This window comes from Abramis brama (genome assembly GCF_963993115.1).
Source record: "Abramis brama genome assembly, chromosome: 3".
In the NCBI taxonomy this organism is placed as follows: domain Eukaryota; kingdom Metazoa; phylum Chordata; class Actinopteri; order Cypriniformes; family Leuciscidae; genus Abramis; species Abramis brama.
In genome coordinates, this window is record NC_139965.1 from 4,653,923 (window position 1) to 4,666,968 (window position 13,046).

The window sequence follows — 13,046 nt, forward strand, 5'->3', positions numbered from 1 at the left end:
ACGATCTGACAATGGAGAGGAGAAAACTGTGAGTATTTAAGGAAGTGATGATGAGTCGCAGCTGGCACCGATAATGATTGCAGATTGATGAATGAGCATGATTGCTCCGGCCACACCCAAGGATCCACGCGACACACACACATACACAAATAACAAACGCACGAGACAAAAAGGAAGCAATGCATTCGTAAACCGTGACAAAAATACCTTACTCACCCGTTGAGTAATAAAAGCACAATCTCTGCATCATGTTTTTACCACATTTCAAATCCTTCAGTTCTTGCATCTCGCAGATCATCTTCCGAAAATCCAAGCTTATGTTGATTCTTGTTTTATTACAAGCTCTGTCACATTCTCTTTTTGCCAGCAGACTCTCCTTTCTTCTGCATTTTTAAACGGGTGATTCACTCAGTAAGAACTTCTGTAGACGTATGCCTGAAATAAAGTTAAACTTTAATCACATAATTATCTAATTAACGGAAGTTTTGGAATGTAGATTGGACCCATACAGACACTGAGTAGTGTCCATTTAACACTGAGGATTTTACTGTGTAGAATGTTGAGTTGTTAATAAAAATTAAGTTGAAAGAATGTTTTCCATCATTCAAAATTTATATTATTAAAATTGTATATATATTTGTGTTTTATAAATGTCACAACACAAAAATGCTGTTTGTAAATAAGTTTATTTGAGCTGGTGTTGTTGAACACTCCTTTGAATTACAGGTTGCAAGATACTTTATACTCAACTTTTAGTTTTTCTTTAAGAATAAACCATATTTCATTTTCAAACAAGTTATTAGTAAATATATGACTAGTGCAAAACACAGGAGTGAGGAGAAGAAAGAAGCCACACCACCAGAATAACAAGATCCCATGAAATCAACTGACGTGGCTTGTGCTTTGCTTTTATTTTATTTTAAACAGCCAATATGCTTTGAGCCACATCCTCGAATCATGATCTTCTACTTTCTATTTAACAGTAAGTATATTTGACTGAACGGTCTGTAAAAATAATGAGCCGTTTTTTCAGAAGATAACTAATATGTAAATGTTTCTAAAAGCCACAGATGAAAACTCATGTTGATGTCATGGGGTCTTTAAAACATATAGTGCACATTAGTATTTTAAATACCCAAAGAACATTACATTGATAGAGAAAAGACTCATATGATACTTTTAAATGACAGAAATTAATTTAATTGTACTGATATAAGCACATTATCTGATGATTAAAACATTTGCCAGTTATGTAAGAACACAAACATATCCTTCAGTCCTAAGATCTGCTGCAGATGAAGTTGAGTTTGTCGTGTTCAGGACGGCTGATCCAGCGCTGATCTCCTCCAGACTGAACTGCTCCAGATCTCACTCCAGACTCACACTCCTCGTCTCCTGTGCCGTTCCCTGGAGCCCAGTTATGAAAGCACACGGTCTCTCCGCTCACCCAGAACCAGAGGCCCACAGTGCAGGAGTGACGTAAACCCAACCACACCGCCTCAGTAGACGCACGTTTAACCACATTCATCACCTCCTCTTGCATCTCCTCTGAATGAACCGAGACCAGATCCGTATAATTCTGTCTGCAGTATCTCAGAGCTTCAGGCCACGTCAGAGTCTCGTTGATCAGAATCAGTTTATCTGGACACAAAACAAACCACAAGCAAAAACTAGAGAGAGACTGATCAAAAACAACATGCAGAACAAACACTGTGGAGGAATCTGTCATGTCAGACATGTAGTGTGAACTTTAAAGGGTTTGTTCACACAAAAATGAAAGTTCTGTCATTAATTACTCACGCTCATGTCGTTCCAAAGCCAAAATACCTTCATTCATCTTTAGAACACAAATTAAGATATTTTTGAAGTAATCCGATGGGGGTGGGGGGGGGGGGGGGGGGGGATGGGTGCTGTCCATTGACAGCAATTTAATTAACGCTCTGAAGGCCCAAAAAAAAGGTAGGAAAAACATTGTAAGGACCACCCATTTCAGCGCTCCAGTGAAGTTCGCTTAATTTATTAGAATTTAGTTTCAATGTTACTTTAGCTCTACTCTTAATCTGACTCCAATTTCAAATGATAATCAAATTTAGACCGTGTTTCTTTTTAGAAAATAGTCATAAATATTGATAATGACTTAATTTAGATCTTTGATTGCTGTGAGTATCCCATACTCAATTATTCATTCATTAAAGCACCCGGTGTTGCTTTGAGACGTCATGTCACGAATGTGTGCTCACGATCACAAACTAGCCAGTTCGGAAATAGTCAGAGGATGCAGTGCAACTATTTTACCGTTAAGCGGCCGCTCTATGCTGACTCATAACAAAGGTGTAATTTTTTATTCGATTCTCCCACAATTTTCCAAGATTTTGGAAAAATTATTTGTTAAGAGGCTGGATAGTTTCATTGATAAATATAATATTCTAACTGAGAATCAGTATGGGTTTAGAATTAATCAGTCAACTGGATTGGCATTAATGAAGCTAGTGGAAGAAATTACAGCAGCTATAGATAAATAGGAAATTTGTCTTGGGATTTTTATCGATTTAAAAAAGGCTTTTGATACGATCGACCATGAGATCCTTTTGAAAAAATTAAGCAAATATGGGATTAGAGGAATTGGTCATTCCTGGATTAAGTCATATCTAAATAATAGAAGTCAATTTATTTCATTTGATGGAATGGACTCAGATTCCGTAAAAATACTTTGTGGGGTGCCCCAAGGCTCTGTATTAGGACCTAAATTATTTATTTTATATTTAAATGATTTGTGTAAAGCGTCCAAATCGCTTAAAAGTATTATTTTTGCTGATGACACAAGTTTCTTCCACTCAGGCAAAGAGTTGCAGGACATAGTGAAGGTTGTAGAGAGAGAAATGGTAATGGTTAAAAAGTGGTTTGACACAAATAAATTATCGTTAAATATGAGCAAAACTAAGTTTATGATTTGGGGAAATTGCAAGGTACAGGAGATAAAAGTAAGAATTGGTCAAGGCGAAATAGAGAGAGTAGAGGAAACTAAATTTTTGGGTGTTATACTTGATTGTAAATTGGGATGGAAGAGGCATGTTAATTTTGTTAAGATGAAAATATCAAAATCAATAGCAATACTAAATAAAATTAAGGGATTGTTGAATAAACAGGCATTATACTTGTTATACTCCTCATTAATTTTGCCATATATCACCTACAATTTAGAGATATGGGGAAATACTTATAAGACTTATACCCATTCAATTTTCCTTTTACCGGAAAGGGCTATAAGGATCATTACATATTCTAAATATAGAGATCACACCAATGATTTATTTCTTAAACTAAAAACATTTAAGTTTTATGATTTGGTAGAATATAAAATTGCACAGATTATGTTTAAAGTTTATAATAACTTGCTGCCAATTAAAATCTTAGTTATGTTTGAAAAAAGGGATTGCAAATACAGATTAAAAGGAAGAGGTATATTTAAAAAAAAAAGAAAGTTAGAACTAATATTAGATGTATGACCATCTCCATAAAGGGGGTGAATGTATGGAACAATTTAAATGATGAATTGAAATTGTGTCAAACCATTAGTAGTTTTAAGAGACTTCTAAGAATAAAGAGATTGGAGGTTTATAGATTAAGTGGGTGATTCAAGTAAAATAAATCATGAGTTTGTTTGCACTCTATGTTATACTATGATGTTATAGAGTAAATTAAACGTTTGTTGGTATGTTAAGTGAGAAGGTTAGGCGCTATAAGCTGTCAGCTTCAGCCTAAACCTTTTTTTATTTTTTTGGTTAAATACTGATACATGTTATGTTACATGTTACATGAAATTGTTTGTATGTTCTTGTTTTATGGTTTGTATGGCCAGAGAGAAAAAAAAATAAAAATAAAAATAAATAAATAAGGAAGGAGAAAAGTTTGGACAAGACAAACTCTGGACAATGTCCTGTGCTTTTTCTTTGCGATCTTCTGTCCAGGGTGTGTTTTACTGCTTTATTGTATGGTGAGTTTTATCTCAGCTTTTGTCTTAGCAGGAAAATCAATTCTTACAACATCGTTAAAATAGTTCATGTGACTACAGTGGCTTAACCTTAAACATAAGGTTATAAGGCTCTCGTGAACGCGTGTCGGAGACTGATATGGAAGAGAAGAAAATGTTGAATAAAGTTGTTATTTTGTTTTTTTTAGCGCACAATCATACGGGTTTGGAACGACATGAGGGTGAGTAATTAATGACAGAATTTTCATTTTTGGGTGAACTATCCCTTTAAGATATCTGGAGGTGAAGGATGGATTGTGTGTGTTTGTGAGGATCTGCTCACCTTCTGTCACATGCCTGTCCTGTCTTGTGCTGCACATGGGTGTTTTGTTATTTTGGGCCATGTGCTCGTGTTATTGTCTGATCCCTCCCCCTTGTTATCTGATTATTGGTTTCATTTGTCCCACCTGTTGTTCCCTCATTATTTGCCTGATTTGTCCCTTTTATAAGCTCCTTTTGTGTTTGCAGTCTTTGTCGGATCGTTGTCTTGTCATGTGTTCCTGTTCTCCTGTAACCCGCTTGGTATGTTCCTTTTTGAAGTTCTTGTTTTGTATTCTGTAATGTTTTCCCCCCCGTGGGTTTTGTTTTGTGCTTTGTCTTTTCTTTTATAAATAAATATTATTTCTCCTTGCATTTGAGTTCTCCATTAGTTTCTTTATTGTAACGTGACAGAACGATCCGACCATGTTGAGAACTCAGCAAGGACTTCCCCACCATCCACCAACCCCCTTTGTGTCGTGCCCCCTATACGAACACATTAGCCGTGTTCGGGTCCTAAATTCTCTCCGCCAACAAGGCGCGGACTTAAGGAAGTTTGCGGCCAAATTCCTTGGAGTGGCAGAGGGATTACGATTCAATGATGAGTCTCTAAAGGACATTTTCTTTTGCGCCCTCGACGAACCCATGGACTGGATACTTCGGAGGGCGTATGATCACGGTACTTTTGGGGAGATGGTGGAGGGTCTCGCTCGCTTGCAGGAGCGAGAGGCCAGGAAGAGCGTCACAGTTCCGGTGGTCCCGTGTCCAGTGGTCCCAGTTTCGGTGGTCTCGACTCCGGTGGTCCGGAGACGGAGGAGGAAGAAAGGGGCCTCTTCAACTGACGGTCCAGTGATTCTTAACACTAAGACAATCCCGGAGGAGACTGCGATCACTGACGCACAGCCCAGGCGTCCTGTTCTGCCTGTAGCATTCCAGCGATATGTCACGTCTGCCCAGTCAGAGACGGTTCACGTCACGTCTGCCCAGTCAGAGACGGTTCACGTCACGTCTGCCCAGTCAGAGACGGTTCACGTCACGTCTGCCCAGTCAGAGACGGTTCACGTCACGTCTGCCCAGTCAGAGACGGTTCACGTCACGTCTGCCCAGTCAGAGACGGTTCACGTCACGTCTGCCCAGTCAGAGACGGTTCACGTCACGTCAGCCCAGTCGGGGACGGTTCACGTCGCGTCTGCCCAGCCGGAGACGGTATTTGTCGCGTCTGCCCAGCCAGAGACTGTTCACGTCATGCCTGCCGAGCCTGTGTTCCCTGACAAGATGTCCGCCGTCGAGCCTGTGTTTGTTCCTGAGCCTGAGCCGGTGGCGTCTGTTCCTGAGCCTTCAGTGACCGCGACACTGGCTATTATGGCCACAGCCATGTGGTGTGTGTGGGCTACGCACACACCTGGGCCGGAGCCAGTGTCTGTTCCTGAGCCGGAGCCAGTGTCTGTTCCTGAGCCGGAGCCAGTGTCTGTTCCTGAGCCGGAGCCAGTGTCTGTTCCTGAGCCGGAGCCAGTGTCTGTTCCTGAGCCGGAGCCAGTGTCTGTTCCTGAGCCGGAGCCAGTGTCTGTTCCTGAGCCGGAGCCAGTGTCTGTTCCTGAGCCGGAGCCAGTGTCTGTTCCTGAGCCGGAGCCAGTGTCTGTTCCTGAGCCGGAGCCAGTGTCTGTTCCTGAGCCGGAGCCAGTGTCTGTTCCTGAGCCGGAGCCAGTGTCTGTTCCTGAGCCGGAGCCAGTGTCTGTTCCTGAGCCGGAGCCAGTGTCTGTTCCTGAGCCGGAGCCAGTGTCTGTTCCTGAGCCGGAGCCAGTGTCTGTTCCTGAGCCGGAGCCAGTGTCTGTTCCTGAGCCGGAGCCAGTGTCTGTTCCTGAGCCGGAGCCAGTGTCTGTTCCTGAGCCGGAGCCAGTGTCTGTTCCTGAGCCCGAGCCAGTGTCTGTTCCAGTGCCCGAGCCGGTGGTGCCAGTTCCAGTGCCCGAGCCGGTGGTGCCAGTTCCAGTGCCCGAGCCGGTGGTGCCAGTTCCAGTGCCCGAGCCGGTGGTGCCTGTTCCTGAGCCCGAGCCGGTGGTGCCTGTTCCTGAGCCGGTGGTGCCTGTTCCTGAGCCGGTGGTGCCTGTTCCAGTGCCCGAGCCGGTGGTGCCAGTTCCAGTGCCCGAGCCGGTGGTGCCAGTTCCAGTGCCCGAGCCGGTGGTGCCAGTTCCAGTGCCCGAGCCGGTGGTGCCTGTTCCTGAGCCCGAGCCGGTGGTGCCTGTTCCTGAGCCGGTGGTGTCTGTTCCAGTGCCCGAGCCGGTGGTGTCTGTTCCAGTGCCCGAGCCGGTGGTGCCAGTTCCAGTGCCCGAGCCGGTGGTGCCAGTTCCAGTGCCCGAGCCGGTGGTGCCAGTTCCTGAGCCCGAGCCGGTGGTGTCTGTTCCAGTGCCCGAGCCGGTGGTGTCTGTTCCAGTGCCCGAGCCGGTGGTGCCAGTTCCAGTGCCCGAGCCGGTGGTGCCAGTTCCAGTGCCCGAGCCGGTGGTGCCAGTTCCAGTACCCGAGCCGGTGGTGCCTGTTCCTGAGCCCGAGCCGGTGGTGCCTGTTCCTGAGCCGGTGGTGTCTGTTCCAGTGCCTGAGCCGGTGGTGTCTGTTCCTGTGCCTGAGCCGGTGTCTGTTCCAGTGCCCTGGCCGCCCGAGGGGTCGTCTCCGCCCTGGCCGCCCGATGGACTGTCGTCTCCGCCCTGGCCGCCCGATGGACTGTCGTCTCCGCCCTGGCCGCCCGAGGGGTCGCCTCCGCCCTGGCCGCCCGATGGACTGTCGTCTCCGCCGTGGCCGCCCGAGGGGGCGTCTCCGCCCTGGCCGCCCGATGAACTGTTGATTCCGCCCTGGCCGCCCGAGGGAAAGTCTCCGCCCTGGCCGCCCGAGGGAAAGTCTCCGCCCTGGTCTGTCCCTCCCGTCCCGCCCTGGTCTGTCCCTCCCGTCCCTCCCGTCCCGCCCTGGTCTGTCCCTCCCGTCCCGCCCTGGTCTGTCCCTCCCGTCCCGCCCTGGTCTGTCCCTCCCGTCCCGCCCTGCCCTGGTCTGTCCCTCCCGTCCCGCCCTGGTCTGTCCCTCCCGTCCCGCCCTGGTCTGTCCCTCCCGTCCCGTCCGGGTCTTATGGAGCGTCTGGTAGCCGCTCCGTAGGGAGGGGGTAATGTCACATGCCTGTCCTGTCTTGTGCTGCACATGGGTGTTTTGTTATTTTGGGCCATGTGCTCGTGTTATTGTCTGATCCCTCCCCCTTGTTATCTGATTATTGGTTTCATTTGTCCCACCTGTTGTTCCCTCATTATTTGCCTGATTTGTCCCTTTTATAAGCTCCTTTTGTGTTTGCAGTCTTTGTCGGATCGTTGTCTTGTCATGTGTTCCTGTTCTCCTGTAACCCGCTTGGTATGTTCCTTTTTGAAGTTCTTGTTTTGTATTCTGTAATGTTTTCCCCCCCGTGGGTTTTGTTTTGTGCTTTGTCTTTTCTTTTATAAATAAATATTATTTCTCCTTGCATTTGAGTTCTCCATTAGTTTCTTTATTGTAACGTGACACCTTCATGACACACAAAAGGAAATCGGTCGTTGCAAGAGAAGTCTGCCCATTGACCCTGAGCGTTTGGTCTGATCACTGTACAGTTTTCATTTCCTCCACTATTATTAGGTTCACCAGTATTCCAGTATCTGAAAGAGGAGTTCCTCTGATCTGACCACTGCCATGAGTCTCTGAACAGACCGATCCAGATCTGTGATCCAGATAACCCAAGACCACTAATGAAATCCTTAACCTGTTGATTCTCATTCTGGTTCCTCACACTGACCAGATCAATGTGATTCTGTCTGCAGAAACTCTGAGCATCTGTCCAGTTCTTCATCGTCTGATTGTCCAAGATGAGTCCTGTGTTCGCTTCAAGAAAAAAATATTTTAAAAACTGTTTCATAAATAAGTGTTCATTTGTCTTACGCTTTTTATGGTTTTTAATGTGAATAAGAGCATCAGGAACATGTTTCCATTACATTGAAAATTTTACATTTTAAACATAAATGCACATTGTTCTAAAGGGGGACGGGGCATCATCCTCTGCCTTTACAGATACATTTACTCAAATTCTCATGCTGATAATAACTGTAAGGAAACATTTGCAATTAAAGCTGCAGTCGGCAAGTCTGGCAGATTGGATCGACTTAGTCAAAATTTTGAATGTTTACAACTCTCATGCCCCTCCCCCACTACCAGCGAGCACCCTCCCATCGAGGTCGTGCTCGTCAGCGCGTGTGTACCTGATTTTCTGATCAGGTCTCTTCTGATGTCTCTTCAGCATCGATCAACACCATGGACTCGGAGGTAGGCTGCCCTGGCTAATCTATCCATAGATAGCAATAACCGAGGAATTGGAAGCTTGTTAGTAGATTTTCTCTCCGCCATCATGCTTCGCACAATCTTCAGGCGAACTTCAGGCGTCGTGTGCATGTGATATTGTAACGTGCGCGAGGGAGGGGGGATCTGTGGCGTGTGCACGACCTGTGATTGACAGTCAGATCTCACACCCCCCTGCGCTGATTGGACCCGATGATCCGGGAGCGGTGGATTTTTGCAAAACAAATAACACGCTCCAGGTGGAGTTAGAAGCTCGGGGTTTTTTTCTAAAACCACCTTATTTTATGTTGTTCTGTCGGATTATAGTGTCGATTTCACTGAATATGATCAAAAAAAATGTTGCCGACGGCAGCTTTAATATGGAAGTACTGTATTTCCCAGGAAACTTAAACACACACACACATACACACACACAGGGAGCGATGCCAGAAATGGAAGGGCCTTTATATATCAGGATAGGTAAAGCATAGAGTATGAAAACTGCACACCAAATTGCAGAGAAAAAATATAATTACATGAGTGAATCTGCTACATTGTTCCCCACTCACTCCTGAAATTGCTGTGATTGACAGTGGTAACCGTAGCGACGGACGGGACAAAACATTTGTCAAAATAAACCTGTGCATTTAGTGCTGTAGTGTAAATGCAGACTAATAGACCCACAGCAACACAGACCAGAAGAAGAAAACAGGTTTGTGTTGTCTGGGTAATTTTTAAAGATCATTTTATAAAGCACTCTTTTTTACGTGTCCTTTTTAAAGCAATGTTTAAAAATCTGCCAATTAGATTTTGATTTTTATTAAATCTAAAAATATTTAAAAGTATGTAATGCATTATTTTATTAGCATTAATAATTTGTTATTATAGATATTTAAGCAAAACATGAAAAGAACTACATTAAGTTATACATGAGGTAGTTTAACACGTCTCTTGTGACGCTTTATTTGCTCTCTGCTGTGTGTGTTCTTGTGTTTTAAAGGAGCCGTGGGTTTGGAGACTCTGAAGGGAGAGTGGGATCAAATGCTTTCAAAGCTAGCTTGATATTGCTAGCCTCTCTGAAATTACCTACTCTACCTTTAATTTATAAGTTAATACTGTGTGTGTTAGTAGAAAACGTTCTGGATCTGTTATCTTTGGTATATGGTGCATCTATAAATGAACGGTTCAGCTGCACTCACTGTTGTTGCAGATGAAATGACGAATATCACTACATGGTAAATCCTCCAATTGTCCATTTTTCATCATTCCACAATAACTGGTTTCAGGCTGTCCAGTAGCCCAGTTCAGATAGAGCGCAGGTTCACCTGAAGACCACTGCCATTTATCAAAACCTGTCTTCTGCAGCCCAATCCAGATATACTGATCACCTCCATCATTCACACTCTTCTTCAGCTCGTTCATGTCGTTCATGTTGTCAACGGTGGCCAGATCTGTGTAATTCTCTCTGCAGAATCTCTGAGCTTCAGTCCAGGTCTTCAACACGTTTATAAAGTGATACTGACGCTGAACACATTCAGATACGGAGCAGAGAGCTGTGAAAGAGAGCGTTTGATTTAATGCTTTTCATAACAGGGTCAAACCTGATGAAACTATAAACCATAAATAATACAACAAACACACTCACCAATGAGAAGAAGAATCAAATATAGAGTTTGGTCCATTTCTGAAGAAGAAACACATTAAAAATCCCAAAATACGAGTAAATCATGATCATGTAATTAAAAATAAATAAATAAATAAATTAATAAAAATAATAGCAGTTTTAGCAATCATCCAGACAATATTCAGAAAGTGTAATTGTGTTTGAAGAATGAACATGTTCTTACTTTAGAGGTCGTGTGTTTCTGTCCTGATGTTTCTGTCTGCAGATTTACACTACGCTATTATTATATCTGCTCTCATCCCTCATTCAGCTCATCACATCATTTGTGTATTTCTCTAAAACAAATTTTCATATTTTACTTCCTCCTTATTTGTGTTTGTCTACCTCTGTTTCTCTATATTTGCATATTGACCTCTGTATTTTCATATTGGCATCTTTGTTAGTTAGTATTAATCTATATTTATATGAAAAAATGATATTAATGATATTGCTGAACTGCATAACTCGTGTTTCATCCCTGTTCATCTTGACATGTATCGGCCTGTCCAACACTTGCGATCTTTCCACTTCACCATTTGTCTACTTACATTACATTTTGTTCTTGTATTTGGCCCAAGTGATCAAGTGTGTGTAGAACTTTTGATTACCTTATTTGACACACTTATGGTGTTGTAAAAATGCAAGTGTTTACAGAGCTTTATTTTGATTTTCAAAGCTTTGCATTTTTAAATAAACCTCTAAGTGTCTGTACAGCAGTGCCTATCTAACACGGTTTACTAGTAAAGATGGTGATTTTAATTAAGTGATAAAACGCATTTGCAAATGTTGTACAAATGACAAAATACACATACTCATGTCTGCACCAGTAAAATGTGCTCACTTATAGCCTGTAGCGTGCACATACTCTCTAGTGGCCAAGTGTGGGTATTTGGACAGACCCCATGTTTGAGTTTCTCTGTTTTGGGCCACTTTTATCTGTTGCTGTTTGAACTGAACAGAGAAGGGTTGAGTTCAGTAGTGAAGACTGGTGATACTGGTTACTGAGAGCCTTTAAAGCATGGGTCACCAAACTAAGGCCCGCGGGCCGACTCAGGCCCGCCACCCCCCTTTGACTGGCCCCCCAGCCCCCCACTACTTGAACCGGCCCTATGAGGCAATCCCCAAAAGTCGTCATGGCCGGTACGTCATGGTACGGGCGTCACGGTTTGGTGCATACATTTACACAGAGAATACACGGTATGAAAAATAAATAAAACTCACGTGCAATTTAATTAATGTAATGCGGAACTACTGTTAGATACGCGGGTTCTTTAGGGACACCTAATCTGTAGCTCCGCCATAGCTCTGAAGCAGGCTGCGATGTAAAGATTGCAATGCTGGAATATGTTGAGAGAGAGGTGTGGGCGCGATCAAAAAGTCGTAAAGTGTTTACTTATATTTGTGTGCATGTGCGTGTGAGTGTGTGTGTGTGTGTGAGAGTGAGTGAGTGTGTGAGGCGCGGCCGCGATCGAACAGTGGAAACATAAAAACATACTCCGTCATTTAGTTTATGCAGGACATCATTCAAACTGCAAAGTGTTTAAGTTACTGTTAATTAAATTTTTAAGGAAAACAAATATATAAATCTAAAATGTAGCAGATTCATTTTCAATTCATTCAGGTACAATTACCAAACATATCAAGGTATTTTTATTAATTGAATTAATAAACTAATTATATAAAACTATTGTCAGTGCACTACAAATAAACTGGTTCTATGCCATACTTTATTAATAAAACTTTTTTTTTTTTAAATATAAGGCTTAAGACATTTATTTTCCTTTGGTGGAACAGCCTGAGACATGCACAAGTCTTCTGCATTTTTGTTTTGCTTTTCCCTCCATTGTACCGAACTCGTACCGAACCGTGATGTATGAACCGAGGTATGAACCGAACCGTGACTTCAGTGTACCGTTCCACCCCTAAAAGAGAGTGCAGACTTTTCAAAGAACAGTGGACAAACGATTATTTGTGAAGAATAACTTTAATTAAAACAAAGTGTGAAGACTCGATTACAACTTTTGCAAACCACTAAAGATAAACAAATATGTGCCAGGAATCAAGTGTTGATACAGTAGTGTGGATAAAGTAGTGGGGATGGCTGTGCCAGGCTAGTAATCTCTACTACACAATGAGGCCTGCTGGTGGTCATTTTGGTCTGGGTCATACAATTATATAGCTGACCCGGCCCCCCATCACAGTCAGGAAAGATAATGTGGCCCCCAGAGAAAAAAGTTTGGTGACCACTGCTTTAAAGTTTGACTAGTGAGAGAGTTTGGGGCATTAAAAAAGACAAAATGAAGAGGAAGGGAAGACAATTCTTTTTTTCTTTGGGAAAACAATAGAAACGTTTTTGCTCATATATAGGCTTCTTCTTTTCCCTCTTCTGAGAGCTGAGACCCCTCACATTCACAACAGAGACGAGATAAAGACACGAAAGCTTTCATTCCCCTGAAGTCCATCTCTAATGTTAGTAAAGATTATTAGACTCATTATCCCACTGAAATAATATCATCTTATTCTTCTGCTGTTTCAGAATACATTAGTCTTTATTTCCTCCGTCTAAATACTTGATTGTGATTGGCTGGAATGTGTTCATTAAAACATTCTTACATTTTTTAAGAATGTCTTATTTAGAAAATTCTTATTGTGTTTCGTGTCATACTCCTGCTGTTCTTGGTCTATAGAGCATGAACACATTTGCATGTAAACACATCCTCATCACTCATTTGTTTAGGTCCACATTTAGACTTTCAGGGTGGA

The 13,046-nt window shown here is 43.0% G+C and overlaps 1 protein-coding gene across 1 annotated transcript; it reads right to left on the minus strand.

Moving 5' to 3' along the window:
- Positions 1–668: 668 nt before the first annotated feature.
- Positions 669–10,520, minus strand: LOC311079137 (C-type mannose receptor 2-like). Its single transcript, XM_084108343.1, has 5 exons — positions 10,468–10,520; positions 10,266–10,304; positions 9,820–10,173; positions 7,820–8,170; positions 669–1,641 (listed from the first exon to the last, which is right to left on the minus strand). The coding sequence occupies exons 2-5, from the start codon at positions 10,300–10,302 to the stop codon at positions 1,280–1,282; spliced, it is 1,104 nt and encodes a 367-aa protein (XP_083964469.1). The 5' UTR covers positions 10,303–10,304; positions 10,468–10,520; the 3' UTR covers positions 669–1,279.
- Between the last annotated feature and the right edge of the window lie 2,526 nt (positions 10,521–13,046).